Genomic DNA, 20,077 nt, shown 5'->3' with positions numbered 1-20,077 from the left:
TGGATGTCAGTTAGATAGATGGATGTCGGATAAGTAGATGGAAGTCGGATAGATAGGTGGATGTCAGATAGATAGATAGACATCGGAAAGATAGTTGATAGATAGATAGATAGATGATAGATAGATGGATAGATAGATAGATAGATGATAGATAAATAGATAGATGGATGTCGGACAGGTAGGTGTGTATCGGATAGATCGAATAGACGTCGTACAGATAGGTGGATATCGGATAGATAGATGGTTGTTGTTGTATAGATGGGTGAGTGTCGAATAGATAGGTGAGTATTGAATAGATAGGTGGGTATCAAATAGATAGGTGAATATTGGATAGATAGGTGGGTGTCGGATAGATAAATGGACATGGGATAGATAGGATGGACGACGGACAGATAGGTGGGTATCGGATAGGTGGGTGTCAAATAGATAGGTATTAAATAGGGTATTGGATAGATAGGTGAATGTCGGATAGATCGGATGGACATCGGACAGATATGTGGATTTTAGAATGGCGATATTTTATTTACATACCTTCCAACCGCTTTGAATATCAAAATTGAGATCCTTCAGCACGGGAGGGTCTGTCGGGGAGTAGAAGAGCTTGGTGCCGGAGAAGGAAATGGCTCCCCTGGACGGCCAGTTCTTCGGAGTTTCAATTTCTGAAAACCGCGTCAATCAGAACATCAGAAAGGTTTGATGATATAACATATTTTTACATTTGGCTGATTTTGCCAAACCCTCTCTTCTAGCCGGTTATTTGCCAAAAGCGTCTTAAGACGCATAATTTTCTGTGAACGGACAAAAGTTACGTCTTAAGACCCGACGTTTTAAATGGGCTTTTACTAAAGAAAATCAATTATTTAAAAAGTACAAATATATTGAACGCATAGTGGCATCTATTGAGAATATCTTTGCATACTTAGAATTGAAACAGAATTTATTTTTACCACTTTAAACGTAAATTAAAGAGAGCTTTGTCGCAAATATACCGTAATCTATCAAACTGTCGACATATAAGAAACACACATACAGAGCTACCGCTTATTGAATAAACAAAACCCTAACGACGGCTCACCTCCATGATCTAGACCTGGCTCTTCTTGGATGCGGGTGTACTGGACCACTCGCTCCACGCTGGTCATCTGCGCGACCACTTCCGCCACCTGCCGCACTCCGAACTGCAGCATTCCCATGAGGATCATGGTCTGAGACACCGCCAGACCCACATTCCCAGAGGACACCTTGTCTGCAATGGAGGAATTCAAACACTTTAGACATGCTATAGATCTGAAATTACACAAACTTGTATGAATTGAGTGTGTTACTGTACGGCTGCGAGATATGGTGCTTATCTGAAAGAGATAATGATATTATTTTTTATATTTCAACATAGATGATGAACAAGCCTGTAAGCCCGTAAATGCCCAGACTTCCATTTTCTTCAAATTAAAATATAGCTTTATTTTAAAATCACTATCAATATTTTATTATAACTTTATTATAATGTCTACCGGTTTCGAAGCTAACCGCTTCGCTACGCGGTAGACATTATAATTAAGTTATAATAAAATATTTATAATGATTTTAAAACAAAGTTACATTTTAATTTTAAAATGGAAAATCACAAAGTTACTGCTTCAAATATAAGTTATATTCCATATTCTTCTTCATCTTGAGTTGATATGTAAAAAAAAAAAATCCTAAATTGGAGATAATCCAGATTTGTGAACAAGTATTTGCACATACTCAAAATGTTGTAGAGATAAGGATAGGCTGAATGCGTCGGAGATATGGACTTATAGAAGAATACTAGGGATATCCTGGAGAAACCACATCTTCAAGGATGAGGTACTACGAAGAATTGAAGAAAGAAAGCACCTACTCGCGACTATCTCCAAGAGCCAAATGGATTGATCATGTGTAGTAGGGACAGCAGGGTTTCCTGCACCCAGGTATAAAGGAAACAGATGCCAAAAGACACCCATGCCGCGAATATCTTTGCGACTTATACGAGGATATTGGGCTGTTCAACGTATGAGAAGCTGAAGAGGGTGGCGCATGACATACCGGAATGGCGAAGGAGATGTCATTTGTTGCTGAAGAACAATCCACTGGATTGTGACCACAGAATGAAAGACATGCCAACATCTTCCCCAATAAATTACAGGTTTATGAAACTGCAAATTGATGGAAATAGGGAAGGTAAAGGGAGCAGGATCAGACAAGGAGTTGAACAGGAAAAAGTAAATGAGAGTATGAAAATCTTCTTCTTCTTCTTTTTGTAGATCCTAGGGATCTGTTTGTGCCTCCGCATGTTGTTCTTGGGATGTTGACTCCCAGCTGTCTTTCCATCTTTTCGGAGGTCTGCCTGGGGGTCTGCGTCCTTCAGGGTTGCCTTGGAGGGCGATATGTGCAAGTCTGTCTTCTGACATTCTGTTTATATGTTCCTTCCAGTATCGCCTTCGTTGTCGTCCCCACCTCACGATATCCTCCGTCTTACACACGCTCCGGATGTCGGTATTTTTTACTCGGTCTCGCTATGTGTTTCCGGTTATGGATCGGAGAGTCTTCCGGTTATGGATCGTTTGAAGTCGAGATTTTGTTCAGGAAGTATCTGTTCTTGCCTCAATTCCATAAGTGGCTATTGGTCGAAAACATCGCTCACTCATTTCAAGAATGTCATAAATCAAAAATTGTCAATTTTCAGTTGTGCATGTTTTCGGAATGCCCAGAAAATGTACTATATCCCAGCAAAAGCGGCATATTTATAACTTAATATATTACCCGCTACAGGGCAGAAAGTGTTGTTTTTGCATTTTGAAGAAAAGGTATTGTTTAATTATTTTTTTAAATGTACCAAATATTCTTCAAATGGAGAAAAAACCTTCAGGTTTTACCTAAAAAGATCTCTTGCACAGTAAAAAGTTCAATTAGTGGCTTGATATTTATTTTTAATACATTGTATTATATTTTTAAACTTTAAAAACGCTCTCCTGAAAAATCAAGGTTTTTGATTTAACCCGACGGCCGCGGGCGACTCACGGGTGAGTCGCCCTATACTTGCCTCGTACGCGGGCGACTCATATAGGAGCCGCGAAGTTTCTCCCGCGATATTTGAATGAAAATATACTGGCCGGTGGTGAAACTTATACTCTAAAAAATCTTGAATCATTACACTACTGACATCTTTTGGCATCACTCTAAAATAAGGTTCCCAGCCAACCAGACGACACTTTAAAGACAAGCCCTAATTCTGATTAAATCAACAGCAGATTTAAATGTTCCCGCGCCGTAGCGAGCGTGTGACGTAAGCGCGTATTTGGTTCAGATAAGCGGTGGCCTGCACCGACTCGAAACATAAGTACTCTTTATTTTGCGAATGTGAAAAACTATCATTAATCTTATTAAGTTGATTTAATTTATTAAGGACGTGAAGCATTATTTAATATGCAAACAATAATCATGTGGTGGCTGTTTTTAGTACAAAATGCTTAGTGAGATATTTTAATATCTGTAGAAAGTGAATCGAACTTTATTGTGTTTTAAACTTTTTTCGTTTTATTCATTAAAAAATTTCGTGAAGTGATTTATGTAGTGTCAAGAAAAAGTATAGTAACAATTACGTGATTTTAAAAAAAGTGATTTTAAGTATATATATTTTAGTTTACTTCTTAAATTTAAAATGTCAGGTCCTGGTCTTAGCGGTGATGAAATTTTGAAAAATCTGGAGTCAATAGACTCGGATTTTGAAATGAGCGGAAGCGACAGTAATGGTGAAGCTGCCGAATATATTTATGTTTCCGATACGAAGATAAAAGTCGAAGAAGGGGATGAAATTTCGTGCGATGCAGGCCCTTTTGTACCAATAGTACATGAATTCGATCATTTCACTTCAGGTATTAATCCTGATACAATATTAACCGAAGATTCTACAGAGCGGGACTTTTCGAAGATTTTTTTAAAGGATGAAATAATTTTTATATATACAAGATGAGCACTCTCGATTTTACGGAATAGGCAAGAATACATAAATAGGTGGACACCACAATTTTGGAAATATATGTTTTCATTGAAATTGCTTTCGCGATCACGAGAAATAAACATCTGACGATAGAAGAGCAATCGTTGCGTTATTTATGTCTTTTTAAGTTTAGTGTGTATTATTCTAAGACCTTTTCAAGTGTTAACTATAAAAACTACAACGGCTCTGGTGCGGTACCCGCGCACGGCTCTAACGTGCGGTATGTATGTGTGATGTGTATATGCATGCATCTACTTATGTAGTGTCTATATGGCGCCGCCGGCCTTGTATGGGAAACGATCTTCGATGATTTATCAAGATTTAGTGACGTTTTAGGAGTTTATTTACATTTAGAAACGTACTTCATAATGTTGGTGATGATTTCTTTAACACGGGTTGTTGAAATATTTACGTTATTATTGTTTAAAGTCGTAATTTAGATTACGCAAATGGAGTGCCGCGTGTGACGGGAGGATGGGTATATCTAAGACGCGTGTAAAAGGTTAAGATGTTCTTGAAAGGAGTGAGCGACATGTTTTGTATAGTATGAAAATGTTGTGACAAATTGAGGTTTGAATCTCGGATACCTTGGTCGAAGAAGATGAAGCTGTAGCAGACGCAGGCCAGGAAGAATATGCAGACGATGTCCAGCCAGAAGCCGAGGGTGCAGCTGCAGGCCAGATACTGGTACCAGGCCAACGTGTGAACATCCTAGAGAACAAAAACCATGAAACATCATCTCATATAGGATGGGCAAAAATATTCAAAATAATTCATTACTTTTTTATATTTTAACCTTTTAACCGCGTTAACTTTGTTCCTAAGAGACGCCCGTGCGCGGCGGTATTTTGCCGTTTTTAAAATGATTACTTTTATCATGTATTTAGTTAAGAAACGATTTATTTTCCTAAACAAAAACGTTCAATGGGATTCATTGTGCCTTTTTGGTACTCTAAAATACACGTGTGTTACATTATTCTTGGAATATATCGTAATATAAACAAATTAGATCGTAACATAAATAAATCAAAGCACGCATCGTGTGTCACTCCTACCCACTGGCGATGCGTAGCGTCGAGAGTGAGACAGATATAGGGCATGATTATGGCGCGGACTAATTACCGACCGCAAGAAAAATCAGGGATCTGTTCTTTTATTTATCCTTGTGATGTTACAAATTATTAGTCAGATATTTCAACAGATGTCATGAGGCCAAGGATTGACGTATTATTTTATCTAAAGTTCCACACCATGAAAAAATCCCTCCAAGTTGAATTGAGGTTCGAAACTTGGAGTGAAGTAAAAACACCAACGGTTATGTCAGCCGCGTACAGGGAATGTTTTGTGAAAACACATACGGTTATGCGAGCCGCGTGGATCCGGTTAGTAATTTTAGGATTGTTGGTCTATAACCTGCAAAACTGGTAGACAAATATCTCCGTGACTAGTTGTTCAAGCAGAGATTTTGAGATATTAAAACTTTAGACATGTAGGGCACATATCGCTCACTCCTTTCAACAACGTCATATATCAAAAATCGACAATTTTCAGTTGTGCATGTTTTCAGAATGATCAGAAAATGTACTATATCCCAGCAAAAGCGGCATATTTTTACTACTACTACTACTACCATCACGCCGTTTCCCCGCAGGGGTTAGGCAGAGAGGATGGAACGCCACACTTTTCTGTCCTGACATACACTCCTCGCCTCCTTCACATCCATACATCTAGTCATACATGCCCTCCGATTACGCAGACTTTTGACACCGCCAGATTTTAGGTTCTGATTGATCTGATCGTGCCAAGTCTTTTTCGGTCGTCCACGTTCTGTTTTTCCTTCTTACATTCGCCACATATATTTTCTTAGTCATTCTCTCGCTATCCATTCGCTCCACATGTCCATACCACCGCAAAGAACTCTTCCTAATCTTTTCAATTATTCCTCGTTCAGCCTTACATTCCTTTCTTTTTATATTTTTAACTTAATATTTACCCGCTACAGGGCAGAAAGTGTTGTTTTTGCATTTGAGGAAGAGGTATTGTTTAATTATTTTTTTAAATATACTAAATATTTTTCAAATGGAGAAAAAACCTTCAGGTTTCACCTAAAAAGATCTGTTGCACAGTATAAAGTTTAAAAAAAGACTTGATATTTATTTTTAATACATTTAATTACATTTAATTTTTAAACGATCTCCTGAAAAATCAAATTTTTTGATTTGTGATGTTATTGAAAGGAGTGAATGACTGGACAGATAGCAGAAATAGGTATACATTATTCATACAATGGGTATGTATGTATGAGGAGATGCATGAATGTGGAAGAGGTGAAGAATGTTAAGAAAAACATAGTGGTATGGCATTATATTCTCTCTGCCTATGCCTGCGGAGAAGTTAGTTACTTAGTTTAATTTAAAACTTATATTACTTAAATTATTTATTAATTATTATTGAACTCTTCAATTTTCATGATCTGTTCCAAAAGTATAGTCACCTGGTGTTGGTCGAACTCTTGGATTAGCCTCTGTTGGGAATGGGTCGATCTGATTGTCACAATTCCGTCTAACGATGCCGTCAAGTGGGAGAAAACTGGACTCTTGCCTGCAACAAAATAATGCTCATATGATAAAAGATTTTTGGTGTAGTGTGATATTGGAAACCAAATGTTTGGTGTAGCGTGATATTTGAATTTTAAAGAAAAAATACACAATTGTGTAATAACACCGAAATTTGTAACTTTTACATAATTAATATTCCATATTATAAATATAAATATATGTTAAAAAAATAATATGAAAAACACGTATAATTGGAGATAATCCGGATTTGTGAACAAGTATTTGGACACACTCAAAAAGTTGTAAACAAAATTGTATCTCGATTTTACTGTGAATTTACATTTCAAAGCTTTTAATATCCCTGTCACTGCCAATCTAAATAAATACAAGTTTGTAAAACCACTACCAAATTTTCTAGAAGGCATCTATAGGCAGGTTAACTGTATATATCGCTCACTCCTTTCAAGAACGTCATATATCAAAAAACTTGATTTTTCAGGAGAACATTTTTAAAGTTTAAAAATATAATACAATGTATTAAAAATAAATATCAAGCCACTTATTGAACTTTTAACTGTGCAACAGATCTTTTTAGGTAAAACCTGAAGGTTTTTCTCCATTTAAAAAATATTTAGTATATTTAAAAAAATAATTAAACAATACCTTTTCTTCAAAATGCAAAAACAACACTTTCTGCCCTGTAGCGGGTAAATATTAAGTTAAAAAATATGCCTCTTTTGCTGGGATATAGTACAGTTTCTGGGCATTACGAAAACATGCACAACAGAAAATTGACGATTTTTGATTTATGACGTTCTTGAAAGGAGTGAGCGATGTGTTCGACCAATAGCCACTTATGGGATTGAGGCAAGAACAGATACTTCCTGAACAAAATCTCGACTTCAAACCTCCGAAATTAAGACTTTCCGATCCATAACCGGAAACACATTGCGAGACCGAGTAAGAAATACCGACATCCGGAGCATGTGTAAGGAAAGGAGTGAGCGATGTATTTTTTTTGTTTATTTTCACCCAAGTTACCTCAGGTGTGGAAATTTTCGTTCATAATAGTCACCCAAGTATACTCAGGGGGTTATTAGTTTAGTGAGTCAGCTAGATTCAATTCCGACCCGACGTTGGGCCGTTTCATTTCAAACATGGACTTGGAAGACAAACATGGGTTTGAAAGGAGAAGATGGAGGTAGACTCACTGACGGTCTCCAGGCGCTTGATGGCCTGCGCCGTGTTGAGGTAGAGCTGCAGCGCCAGGTAGAAGACCAGTAGGATGAAGGCGATGGGCATGAGCAGCCAAGGGTTGGTGGCCGCCACCAGCCCCATGATGGACAGGAACACCAGCCACACCTGGAACACGTCCAGGTACGCGCGCGGCAGCAGCTCGTCCACCGCGCCGATGTCCTTCGAGAACCGGTTCAGGATCCTTCCTGCCAGAGTGGTAACAATGGGTGTTAAAGTAATATAATATGTGCAGAAATGGGTGTCAAAGTAATACAATATGGTGCAGAAATGGGTGTCAAAGTAATATAATATGGTGCAGAAATGGGTAACAAAGTAAAATAATATGGTGCAGAGATTGGTATTAAAGTTATTACTTTTTTTAATATTTAATATTGTGCAGAAATGGGTGTCAAAGTTATGTAATATGGTGCAGAAATGGGTGTCAAAGTAATATAATATGGTGCAGAGATTGGTTTCAAAGTAATATGATATGGTTCAGAAAAGGGTATCAATGTAATATAATTTGGTGCAGGAATGGGTGTCAAAGTCATATAATATGGTGCAGAAATAGGTGTTAAATTAATATAATATGGTGTAGACAAGGGTGTCAAAGTAATATAATATGGTGCCGAAATGGGTGTCAAAGTAATATAAAATGGTGCAGAAATGTGTGTCAAAGTAATATAATATGGTGCAGAAATGGGTGTCAAAATTATGTATCGTTGAATAGCTACTCATTCCTATATATATATATAGGATATATTCCTATTTACATCGTAAAACGCCACGCATTCCATGGACCGATAGATTCCGTTCTCCATAAGGCAAAAGCAGAAAAACAGTTGCTGACTGATATCAAAGTCCGGAAGGTGTCCTATATGGGGTGTCATATTACACATATAATATACCAATATGGACCACCATTTGAATACCTGAGGGATTGGTGTCGAAGAATCTCATGGTTCCTCGCAGTAGCCTCTTGAACATTTCATCGTGGAGTCCTTTGGAGGACCTCAGGCAGCAGTGGAAGAATATGAAACACCTGAAATGGACCACTTATTAGTATTACAGTATTTAACAAGACAGGACCCCACAAGGCAATTATCATGGATGTTCTTTGAAATACATCTAGAAGAAGACCAAAAATTCATGGATGCTGCAGAAATATAAGCATGGCCTAGGTGACGTTGTCAATGATAGAAGGACCTACAGCCTGAGGACGAGGAGAGCTGACCCCGAAAGACGATAAGTTGGGATGGAGCCAGGAACAAGAAAATTAATTTAGTACCTATATAAAAATGTAAAATTAAGAGCATTTTCACAAACTGAAATTTCCATTTTTCTTCTAAAATTCATTGATTGGAACGATTCCCTAATCCAAACACCCATTCTACGATTTCTGTTTGAATAAGCGAGCTGGCACTGTGTTTTAGAGTAATATGACTATTCTAGATTTCCTAATAATTTAATATGGCACAGATGTAAAACACCAGCGTTAAATCATCATACGTATGTGAGTAAAAAAAACTTAAAATCTATAAAAAATTATCAAATCTTCAAAACTAAATTTAAAAAACATACAAGACTCACCCCAACCTAAACTCCATACCGAGGAATATTTTTTTATTAATTTAATTTACTTTACAGTTATATCAGTATGCCTCAGAAACTCGGTGTGGAAGAACAAACACATGAGAATAGAAAGTAAAATGATAATATAAAAAACATGTGTTCGACCCATAGTCACTTATGGGATTGAGGCAAGAGCAGATACTCCGAGGTGAAGACTCTCCGATCCATAACCGGAAACACATTGCGAGACCGAGTAAGAAATGCTGACATCCGGAGCATGTGTGAGACGGAGGATATCATGAGGTGGGGACGACAACGAAGGCGATACTGGAATGATCATGTAAACAGAATGTCAGATGATAGACTTCCACGTATCGCCCTTCAAGGAATCCCTGAAGGACGCAGACCCCCAGACAGACCTCCAAAAAGGTAGAAAGACAGCTGGGAGTCAACATCCTAAGAGCTACAAGCGGAGGCACAAACAGATCCTAAGGATCTAGAAAAAGAAGAAGAAGAAGATTCCCTAATCCGAACAACCCACTCCACGATTTACGTTCCAATTAGCAAGCTGGCACTGTGTTTTGGAGTAATATGACTGCCAACAATCACAGTCACTGGGCATCTCTAGTCGTTTTACCTTACGATGGTGAATGTGACGCAGCACAGGATGATCCCGGTGTAGATGTAGAGGTACTCCGCGGTGGTCAGCGGCCCGATGTGGTCCCAGATGCTGAAGTCCATCTCGGTGGTGTTGCCTGCGGGAGCGGTCAGGTTGGCTAGCGTGGAGGAGAGAAGCCTCGGCGACACCTGCATGTCTATCTTGCTCTGCTCATTGGACCTGACGGTGGAAAAATACATTATTTAACAAAAATTAACACTGCAGTTTTCAACTGCAGAGTGAATAGTAAAACTAACGAGCAAAAAATTCTGCAGGTAAATATATATATTATTTATATAAAATTCTTTTGCATTATACAAACATGACATAAATTCAAATACAAAAAAAATATGTATAAAATATAAATACAAAAAAAGATCCCACAAAGGCATGGCCCGTGTGTGGGTATACAATATAATTTAGGTCATAGTAAAGGGTATAAGGGTATAGGTATTATAAGTAGAACTAGAATAATACTGTTAACCTTTTAACCGCGTTAACTTTGTTCCTAAGAGACGCCCGTGCGCGGCGGTATTTCGCCGTTTTTTAAATGATTACTTTTATCATGTGTTTACTTAAGATACGATTTATTTTCCTAAACAAAAACGTTTAATGGGATTCATTGTGCCCTTTTGGTACTCTATAATACACGTATGTCACATTATTCTTGAAATATATCGTAATACATATAAACAAATTAGATCGTAACATAAATAAATCAAAGCACGCATCGTGTGTCACTCTTACCCACTGGCGATGCGTAGCGTCGAGAGTGAGACAGATATAGGGCATGATTATGGCGCGGACTAATTACCGACCGCAAGAAAAATCAGGGATCTGTTCTTTTATTTATCCTTGTGATGTTACAAATTATTAGTCAGATATTTCAACAGATGTCATAAGGCCAAGGATTGACGTATTATTTTATCCAAAGTTCCACACCATGAAAAAATCCCTCCAAGTTGAACTGAGGTTCGAAACATGGAGCAATGTAAAAACACAAACGGTTATGTCAGCTGCGTACGGGGAATGTTTTGTGAAAACACATACGGTTATGCGAGCCGCGTGGATCCGGTTAATATAAAATACAAAAAATACTTGACTATCAGAAAACAAAAAAAAACAAAATATATATATTTTTTTTAAAATAAAATTTAAAATTTAAAAACTTATAAATGTAGAGGTTGATAGGGTAATAATTGGCGGTTAAGAGAGTGGTTACCAGAGAGTGACCCAGTAGTCGGAGGCTGTGGCGGTGAGCTGGCCGAACACCATGGCTCCGAGCATGAAGAAGAAGAGCCCGTGGGAGCGGGCGGCAGCCCAGTAGCGCCAGTACAGCGCCGCGCCCCCGTTGCCCTTGCCCACCTCCTCGGCCTCCTCCTGCTGCGCCTCCTGCGTGTCCTCGGCGCGGTACTCCCGACTGGCGGCCGCCTGGGAAGGAAACATGGGATAAGAAAGTCTATTAGTTTATAGAAATATGACTTATATATTATTTAGGTAAAACCAGAATGTCTTTTCCCCATTTGAAAAATATTTGGTACATTAAAAAAAATAATTTAACAATACCTTTTCTTCAAAATGCAAAAACAATACTTTCTGCCCTGTAGCGGGTAAATATTAAGTAAAAGATATGCCGCTTTTTCTGGGATATAGTACATTTTCTGGGCATTCCGAAAACACTTTCTTCAAAATGCAAAAACAACACTTTCTGCCCTGTAGCGGGTAAATATTAAGTTAAAAATATGCCGCTTTTGCTGGGATATGGTACATTTTCTGGGCATTCTGAAAACACGCACAACTGAAAATTGAAGATTTTTGATATATGATGTTCTTGAAAGGAGCGAGTGATATATTTTTTTATGTAGGTAAATGTAATATGTGATGAAAATCTTATGTATAATACATAAAAGAAAATAAATAAATGAAAAAAAAAATGCAATTGAAAAAGTAGGATGAAAGTAGACTGAATGCAGTCGGAATGCGATCTCTCAGTGGAGCAAAACCTGGATGGATGGGGTGTGAGTTACAGCACCGAGATGAAGCTTGTCAGGAGTTTGGTCCACTTAATTTTTCTCTATGCTGCTGAAACATGGACCATAAAAGCAGCAGAAAAGGAAGAAATTTAACGCTTTCAAAATGTGGTGTTTGAAGCCAATGTTCCAAATCCCATGGACAGAATATAGAACTTCCAAGAATTTGAGTAGTGTGGTTGTCAACAATGGGTAGAATCGGTGAATGTAACACGTGTGTAAAGTGATAACTTTAACCAGCCTATGACTGTCGTCAGCCCCGTAAATGCCCAGACTTCCATATTCTTCTTCATCTTTGGCGAGATGTCAAAAATAATATGAAAATAACTCCTGTAATTGGAGATAACCTAGATTTGTGAACAAGTATTTGGACACACTTAAAATATTTATTGTAACTGCAGACAGTTGGTAGAATTCCATATTGAATTGTTGGGTAATATTTCCTAAATAAAACAAGGTTTTTTTTGTATTGAATTCTACGTTTATATATGTATATCTTAATACGTGACGCGTTTCGTCTTGTTTTATTTTGGATATATTACCCAATAACACACTCAAAATGTTGTACATAATAACTCACCAAAACTGAGGAGTGTATGGCCTCCTTCCTGTTGGTGGAGGTCTCGTCTTCATCATTGGTGGAGTCGGAGTGCAGGTCGGAGAGCAGCTGGGAGAAGTGCTTGCCTGACGAAGCCAGATCAGAGTATGATCCAATGTCGTCCACCTCACCCTGCAAAATGCATTTCCACAGTTATATCTTCAGTTTGTTAGTCGTAAAGACTATTTTGTCCGCCTCCATCGTGTAATGGTCAGCACGCTCGTCTACCGTTCTGGAGGTCCCGGGTTCGATTACCAGGAGGGGATCGAATAAATAAAGGTGATTTTTTCACTCAAGTATTTCAATATTACCCTGGACTGGTACCTGAAGCGGAGGGCTGATCACCTTTCCTTCATGTGTTAATGATCAAGATAACACTGCGTTCATTTGATGCAGTGCCCTATGCACCATTGGGCTGCGGACAAGGGGTTGATGATAAGATTTTTTCCCTCTAATATTTATTCAATATTACCCTGGACTGGTACTTGAGGCGGAGGGCTGATCACCATCCCTTCATGTGTTAACGATCAAGATAACATTCTGTTTATATGATGCAGTGCCCTATGCACCATTGGGGTGTGGAAGAAGAATGATGATTATCAACACACTTAGGGCAGGAAAGAACTACCCATTTGATATTGATGCTGAAGGATGGGAAGGGTATTTTTACCTTCTGCGCCGGCCTCATTTCAAACTTTTTTTATCCCAAAATGCTACTTATCTGAGTACTTTGATGTATTATCCATCAATTCCGGTAAAAAACGCTAAAATCGGTCATTATTTGAGAAAAATATTGTTGAATTTGTACATACAATAAAAAGGACCACTTTTGCAAATTTTCAAATTAAAAGTTTTCAGCAATTTCAACATACATATAGAAATAATCTCAGCACTTTAAATAGAAAATAAACAGTTTATGTTGGAGCAACATTGCAAGCGACGTTACGACGTTACATTACGGCGAAATTCTCCGGTCAGTCTCTACATTAGTGGACTCAAAAAATCAGTGTTTGATTCAAGATTTAACCTTTCCGGGAGTACAAAAATTGATATCCGGCTTTCTCTGGGGAGTGGGTTTTTTATTTAATCTATATATTATGAAGATAGAAATTATGTCAAAATATTTTTTTTTTTAACCGGATCCACGCGGCTCGCATAACCGTATGTGTTTTAACAAAACATGCCCCATACGCGGCTGACATAAGCGTTTTTGTTTTTACATTGCTCCAAGTTTCAAACCTCAGTTCAACTTTTTCCAGAGGGATTTTTTCATGGTGTGGAACTTTGGATAAAATAATACGTCAATCCTTGGCCTTATGACATCTGTTGAAATATCTGACTAATAATTTGTAACATCACAAGGTTAAATAAAAGAACAAGTCCCTGATTTTTATTGCGGTTGGTAATGCGCCATAATCATGCCCTATATCTGTCTCACTCTCGACGCTACGCATCGCCAGTGGGTAAGAGTGACACACGATGCGTGCTTTGATTCATTTATGTTACGATCTAATTTGTTTATCATCATCATCATCTTCTAAAGGCAGCGCCTTGTAGTGTCAGCCACTTGTCTCTGTCAGTCGCCATCCTCTTGAGCTGCGAATAGGAGGAGACGTCCATGAGCCGCTTCAAATCCTGGAAGTATGAAGTTCTTGGGCGGCCTCTTGTTCGTTTTCCCAAGATTCTTCCTTCGAAGATGTTGCTAAGAAAGGTGCTATGTCTAATTGAGTGCCCTATTAGCTTGGCCTTCCTCTTCAAAATATGATTTAAAAGCTCTCTTCTTTCTTTTACGTCCTGCAACACCTTTTCGTTGGACTTCCTTACGACCCATGATGTCTTGGTCATCTTCCTCCAAACCCACATCTCAAATGCTTCAAGCCGGTCTTTTTCGTACTTTTGGATGGTCCAGGTTTCACACCCATACAACAAAACACTCCAAACAAAAGCCTTTATGAATCCTTTTCTTACTTCAATTTTTAAATGTTTGTTTGATAGGAGGCTGTACTTTTTCATAAAAGTTTGCTTGGCTAGCGTTATCCTCTTTTTTATGTCTAGGGTACATTTATTGTTATATGTTAGCGTGCTACCCAGATAACAGAATTGATCCAACTGTTGAATTACTCTATTTCCGAGAAGTATTGTTGGATGGAGGTCAGATTGCTCTTTTTCAACGATCATTGATTTTGTTTTGGCGGCATTAATTTTCAAATGGAACTTATCCAGAGCATTAGAGAGAGTGTTTAACATGTGGTTCATGTCACTCTCGTCCTCTGCTATCAGGGCGATGTCATCAGCGAATCTTATACAATGTATTTGTTGACCGTTTATTTTTACTCCATTTGTTTTTTCCTTCAACTCTTCAATGGCCTCCTCTATGAACAAATTGAATAGATAGGGTGACAGCGGACAACCCTGTCTCACACCTTTTCTTATCTTGGCTTCTTTTGAGGAACCATTAATATCTATGAGAGTGGATTGGTCCTTGTACAATTTGAGGATGGTTCTTCTGTCCTTCCAATCAATCCCTCTTTTCTTCATGACTTTAAACAAGAGGTACCAATCCACTCTATCAAAAGCCTTCTCTAAGTCTATAAAGGTCGTGTATGTTATAAGATTCACATCCAGTCGTCTTTCCAGTATCTGTCTCAGTGCCAAAATTGCCTCTCGTGTTCCCACTCCACTTCTAAAACCAAACTGATCCTCTCCAAGCTGTTCCTCCACTTTCTTTTTCAACCTGCCCTTTATAGTGTTCAGGAGCACTTTGGATGCGTGGGATAGAAGTGTTATGGTTCTATAGTTGTTGCAGTCTGCTGCATTTCCCTTTTTAGGTATTGTTATAGACTTACTCTTTACGAAGTCGTTGGGCAATTTTCCCTTTTCGTAGCACTCACTTATGATGTTATATAGTGCTGTCTTCGTCCGTTCGTCTACATTCTTTAAAACCTCAGCAGGTATATCATCTATCCCAGTTGCTTTTCTATCCGTTAAGGCCTTCACTGCAAAATCGAATTCAGCCCTTGTCAAGGGTGGTCCTTTGCAATCGGGATCTACTTCTTCTTCTGGTTCCAAATAAATCCTTTCGTCTTCGATATCATTTCCACAGTACAGATCTTCTAGATATTCCTTCCATCGCTCAGCTACCTTTTCATTTTCAAATAATAGGTTTCCGTTTTTGTCTTTAACAATATTGCTCTTTGTTTTAGGTGTATATTCTAGGCTTTTAACTCTGTTATATGCTTTATCGATATTAATTTGTTTATATTACTATATATTTCAAGAATAATGTAACACACGTGTATTATAGAGTACCAAAAAGGCACAATGAATCCCATTGAACGTTTTTGTTTAGGAAAATAAATCGTTTCTTAACTAAATACACGATAAAAGTAATCATTTAGAAAACGGCGAAATACCGCCGCGCACGGGCGTCTCTTAGGAACAAAGTTAACGCGGTTAAAAGGAAACAAAGTTAACGCGGCCTTTTTGAATTATGACAAAATTACACACAAATATCCACAGATGTCATTGCTATACAAGTTACATCATACTAACTGACAGACGGACTTCAACGTTCATTAAAATCCATACTCCTTTAAGGAAAATTCGCATTGACGTTCATTTAAGTCCATACTCCCGGACTGGTTAGTACATAAATTAAAATGGAATTCTACAAATTAAACGCCGAATCTATAAATAAATAAGGTGCTTACATCTTTGAGGATGATGATGAGGTCAGCTGCCTTGAGGTAGTGCAGCTGGTGGGTTACCAGGATGACAGTCTTGCTGGCCAGGTACCCCTCCAGGCACTGCTCGAACAAGTGTCTTCCCACAGGAGCGTCTACTGCGGACAGAGGGTCGTCTAGAAGATAGATATCCGCCTGAAAGATGGAAAATTTATTTAATAACCAACTAACCATCATGAGGCTTACTGCAGAGGAAGGCAGTGAAGATAGGACGCCAAGAAAGACTCATTCAAGAATTTGACCAACACCAGATTATCAGAGTTTTATAACAGATCATGAAATTTAACCCGTAAGCTGCGGATCGCATCTATTGTCGTTTTTATAGAAGTACCGTTGACTGCGGATCGCATGCATAGTCGTTTTTCAACTTTACGTACTTATATCAACACCTATGGATAATTTTTGCACTTAAATTTGGTTTGAGGCATGGATGAATTAGTTCTCTTTGATTTATTGTCATAAAATATAAAAATTATTTTAATTTAGTGTCAACTTTATCGTGAATTCTTCCGTTCGGCTCGTGCTCCGCAGATACGACAGCCGCGTCTTCTATACAGCCGCCATACTTTAGGCCGCGAGTCCGTAAATGTTAATATTTTTTTGTAAATACACCATAAAAACTTAATAAGTAAAGTGCATTGTGTACTGTGAACATCTATGATGGATATCCGAAAGTTTCACTACAAAAAATAGGCAAAAATATGCTTTTTTTGTCAAAAATATTGTAATGTAAAATAATCCAGCACGGGACGGAAAGTTTGACACTCAAAATTGAGCAGAGGTTAAAGAAAGTTTCAAGCTAAACTAACCGACCATTACGCCGCTCCCACGCAGGGGTAAGCAGAGAGTCTTTCCTTACATTCTTTGTCTCTTCCATATTCATGCATCTCCTCATACGCACACGCTAATTATTCAGACTCCTGACCTGACCACAACCAAGTATTTGAAGTACTTGTACATGCCAAGTTTTCCTCTGTCTTCCTCTACTTTTGTTTCTAACTATATTCACCTCTTATAAACGTTTTACTGTTCCTCTCTTATAAGTTCAAAGTTTAAGAAAGGTGTGTTGAGATGGTTTGGACATGTAGAACGAATGAGTGAGGAAAGAAAGGTAAAACAAATTTATGAGGCGAATGTTAGTGGGAAAAGAAGCAGAGGAAGACCGTGAAAAACATGGCACGATCAGGTATGCCAAATACTTGAAAATTGGTCAGGTTAGGAGTCGTGACAATCGGCGGGTATGTATGAGGAGATGCATGAACGTGGAAGAGGCGAAGAATGTTTGCAAGGACAGAGTGGTGTGGCGCTCTATTCTCTCTGCCTACCCCTGCGGAGAAGCGGCGTGATAGTTAGTTAGTTTTTTTTTCTCTTATTAGTTTTACCACTATTTCTTAAAATCTATTCTGACACGTCTTTCGATGCACTTTGTACCACACTCTGTGCACTCTGTAACACCAAAGTTTAGTCTAAATTTTACATTTGTGTCCTTGGAGCGTTAGATGGGAGAATGAAGACATTTGATTAATTTGATTTTTAGGTAAGTTGAGATAAAGATTCCTACCTCTCTGTAGACAGCTCTGGCCAAGTTGATCCGGGCCCTCTGGCCTCCAGACAGGGACACACCCCGCTCCCCCACCAGGGTCTGGTCTCCACGCGGGAACTGCTGGAAGTCTGCCTCCAACGCGCACACTTTCACAACCTAAAAATACATTTAAACAAATTATTGAATTAGAATTTGACAAAATGGCATTGAATATTAGTGAAATTATGTATAATTGTTGTCTGCAATTCATGTCAAGTAGAGACACCTATGATAAAGAATGAAGGCTGTCTGTAGGTGGGATCTGTACTCGGTGAAGGCCAAATGCCACCTATATAATGCCTGCATGGCTCCTATTCTCTTATTCTCTTATACGGCAGTAAGACAACTCACAAGGGCCCAGAGCAGCCGTATACTCGGCAATTAAAATAGAGGTCTACCGGGAATTTTAGGCATGCAGTGGTTGGACTTAATGTGGAATGAGGAAATACGGAATAGGACGCAGTAACCCATGGTCATAACTGTCGGCAAGAAGAGGCGATTCAGCTTTTTGACCCAAGCCAATTTGACCAAAAATATTACAAAGAAAATAGTGTCATGCATAGAAAATAAAGCGATATGGCGATATAGTAAGTATACATAACATCAGAGGCGTGCATTCTAAATGTGCAGAAAAGCAATGCCTACCTTGGATTTCTCGCATTCCATATAGAAACACGTCCAGTGCCTACTATGCCTTATCCTTACCCAACCCTACTTCCTACCCTGAGTAAAAACTCTGCACGCCACTGCATATGATACTATTTTCTATGCTGACAGCCCGCCGGGAGTTCGGGACGCGGGCCTGACTTGGGAGAATGCGAAGGAGCTGGCAGTCAACAGCATAGTCCGGAGGTAGTTTGTGTACTCCATAAGCCGCCTCCGTAGTGTAATGGTCAGCACGGTTGGCTACCATTCTGGAGGTCCCGGGTTCGATTCCCAGGGGGGGTCAAAAAAATATAATTGATTTTTTCACTCTAATATTTACTCAATATTACCCTGGACTGGTACCTAATGCGGAGGGCTGATCACCTTTCCTTCATGTGTTAACGATCAAGATAACACTGTGTTTATATAATGCAGTGCCCTATGCACCATTGGGGTGTGGATAAGGGTTTGAATTAATTAATAAGCTCCGCATAGGGAGTAGATAAGGATGAATAAATTTGATATTCTAACCAGGAGCACAGTATTTCTAGGAGATGGTAGACCATTGAACCTAGCTTCACTCATTTTATTAAACAAATTTACAATTGTAGGGTCTATACCTCTTTGTATCTGACAGGGTCGTAGGGCTGCCCGAATAGGATGTTGTTTCTGACAGTTGCCACGAACAGCCAAGGTTCCTGACTAGCGTAGGAAATAGTTCCATTGACTTTCAACTCCCCATTGTTTTGGGGCAGTTCCTTCAAGAGCAGCTGCAGCAGAGAGCTCTAGAAAAAGGGAAAATATTTTTAAATTAGAAAGGGATATCTATGCAGATAAAAATGTAAATGTTGGTTTGTTAAAAATTTAGAATCTCCTAGAGTTATTCACAGATTGCTTTGAAATTTTGACACAACGTTGAATTCAAATACAAATTCTTTTTATTTAAACATATATATATGTATTGTTTTTTGAAAACATAAATGAAGAACTCCTTTCAAAAACGTCATATATCAAAAATTGTACATTTTCAGTTGTGCATGTTTTTGGAATGCCTAGAAAATGTACTATATCCCAGCAAAAGCGGCATATTTTTTACTTAATATTTACCCGCTACAGGGCAGAAAGTATTGTATTGTTTGATTATTTTTTTAAATATACTAAAAAAAAATTAAATGGAGAAAAAACATTCAGGTTTTACCTAAAAACATCTGTTGCACAGTAAAAAGTTCAATAAGTGGCTTGATATTTATTTTTAATATATTGTATTATATTTTTAAACTTTAAAAACGTTCTCCTGAAAAATTAAGTTTTTTGATTTATGATGTTCTTGAAAGGAATGAGCGATATCGCAGGCTTGATTTAAAAATGAATCTTTGTAGGACTTGGTGTGCATTTAAGGGATTTTAAACTTGATTTCTCAGGAGAACGTTTTTT

The 20,077-nt window shown here is 38.3% G+C and overlaps 1 protein-coding gene across 1 annotated transcript in view; it reads right to left on the bottom strand.

The window, feature by feature from the left end:
* The window catches only part of LOC148302544 (ATP-binding cassette sub-family C member 4-like), a 90,948-nt gene that overhangs the window by 9,168 nt on the left and 61,703 nt on the right, over window positions 1-20,077 (bottom strand). The window contains exons 8-19 of the mRNA XM_088271448.1: window positions 19,264-19,428; window positions 17,978-18,115; window positions 16,384-16,551; window positions 12,656-12,805; window positions 11,268-11,476; window positions 10,025-10,225; window positions 8,748-8,857; window positions 7,791-8,021; window positions 6,516-6,622; window positions 4,609-4,732; window positions 1,076-1,246; window positions 532-659 (exon numbers count right to left, since the gene is read on the bottom strand). Of these exons, the coding sequence (XP_088127574.1) occupies window positions 532-659; window positions 1,076-1,246; window positions 4,609-4,732; window positions 6,516-6,622; window positions 7,791-8,021; window positions 8,748-8,857; window positions 10,025-10,225; window positions 11,268-11,476; window positions 12,656-12,805; window positions 16,384-16,551; window positions 17,978-18,115; window positions 19,264-19,428 (1,902 nt within the window). The remainder of the gene's footprint in view (window positions 1-531; window positions 660-1,075; window positions 1,247-4,608; window positions 4,733-6,515; window positions 6,623-7,790; window positions 8,022-8,747; window positions 8,858-10,024; window positions 10,226-11,267; window positions 11,477-12,655; window positions 12,806-16,383; window positions 16,552-17,977; window positions 18,116-19,263; window positions 19,429-20,077) is intronic.

The sequence above is a fragment of the Brachycentrus maculatus genome, unplaced genomic scaffold, assembly GCF_059751285.1.
Source record: "Brachycentrus maculatus isolate JH-2025_06_01 unplaced genomic scaffold, ASM5975128v1 h1tg000440l, whole genome shotgun sequence".
Taxonomy (NCBI): domain Eukaryota; kingdom Metazoa; phylum Arthropoda; class Insecta; order Trichoptera; family Brachycentridae; genus Brachycentrus; species Brachycentrus maculatus.
This window is presented reverse-complemented; position numbering and strand designations above follow the sequence as displayed.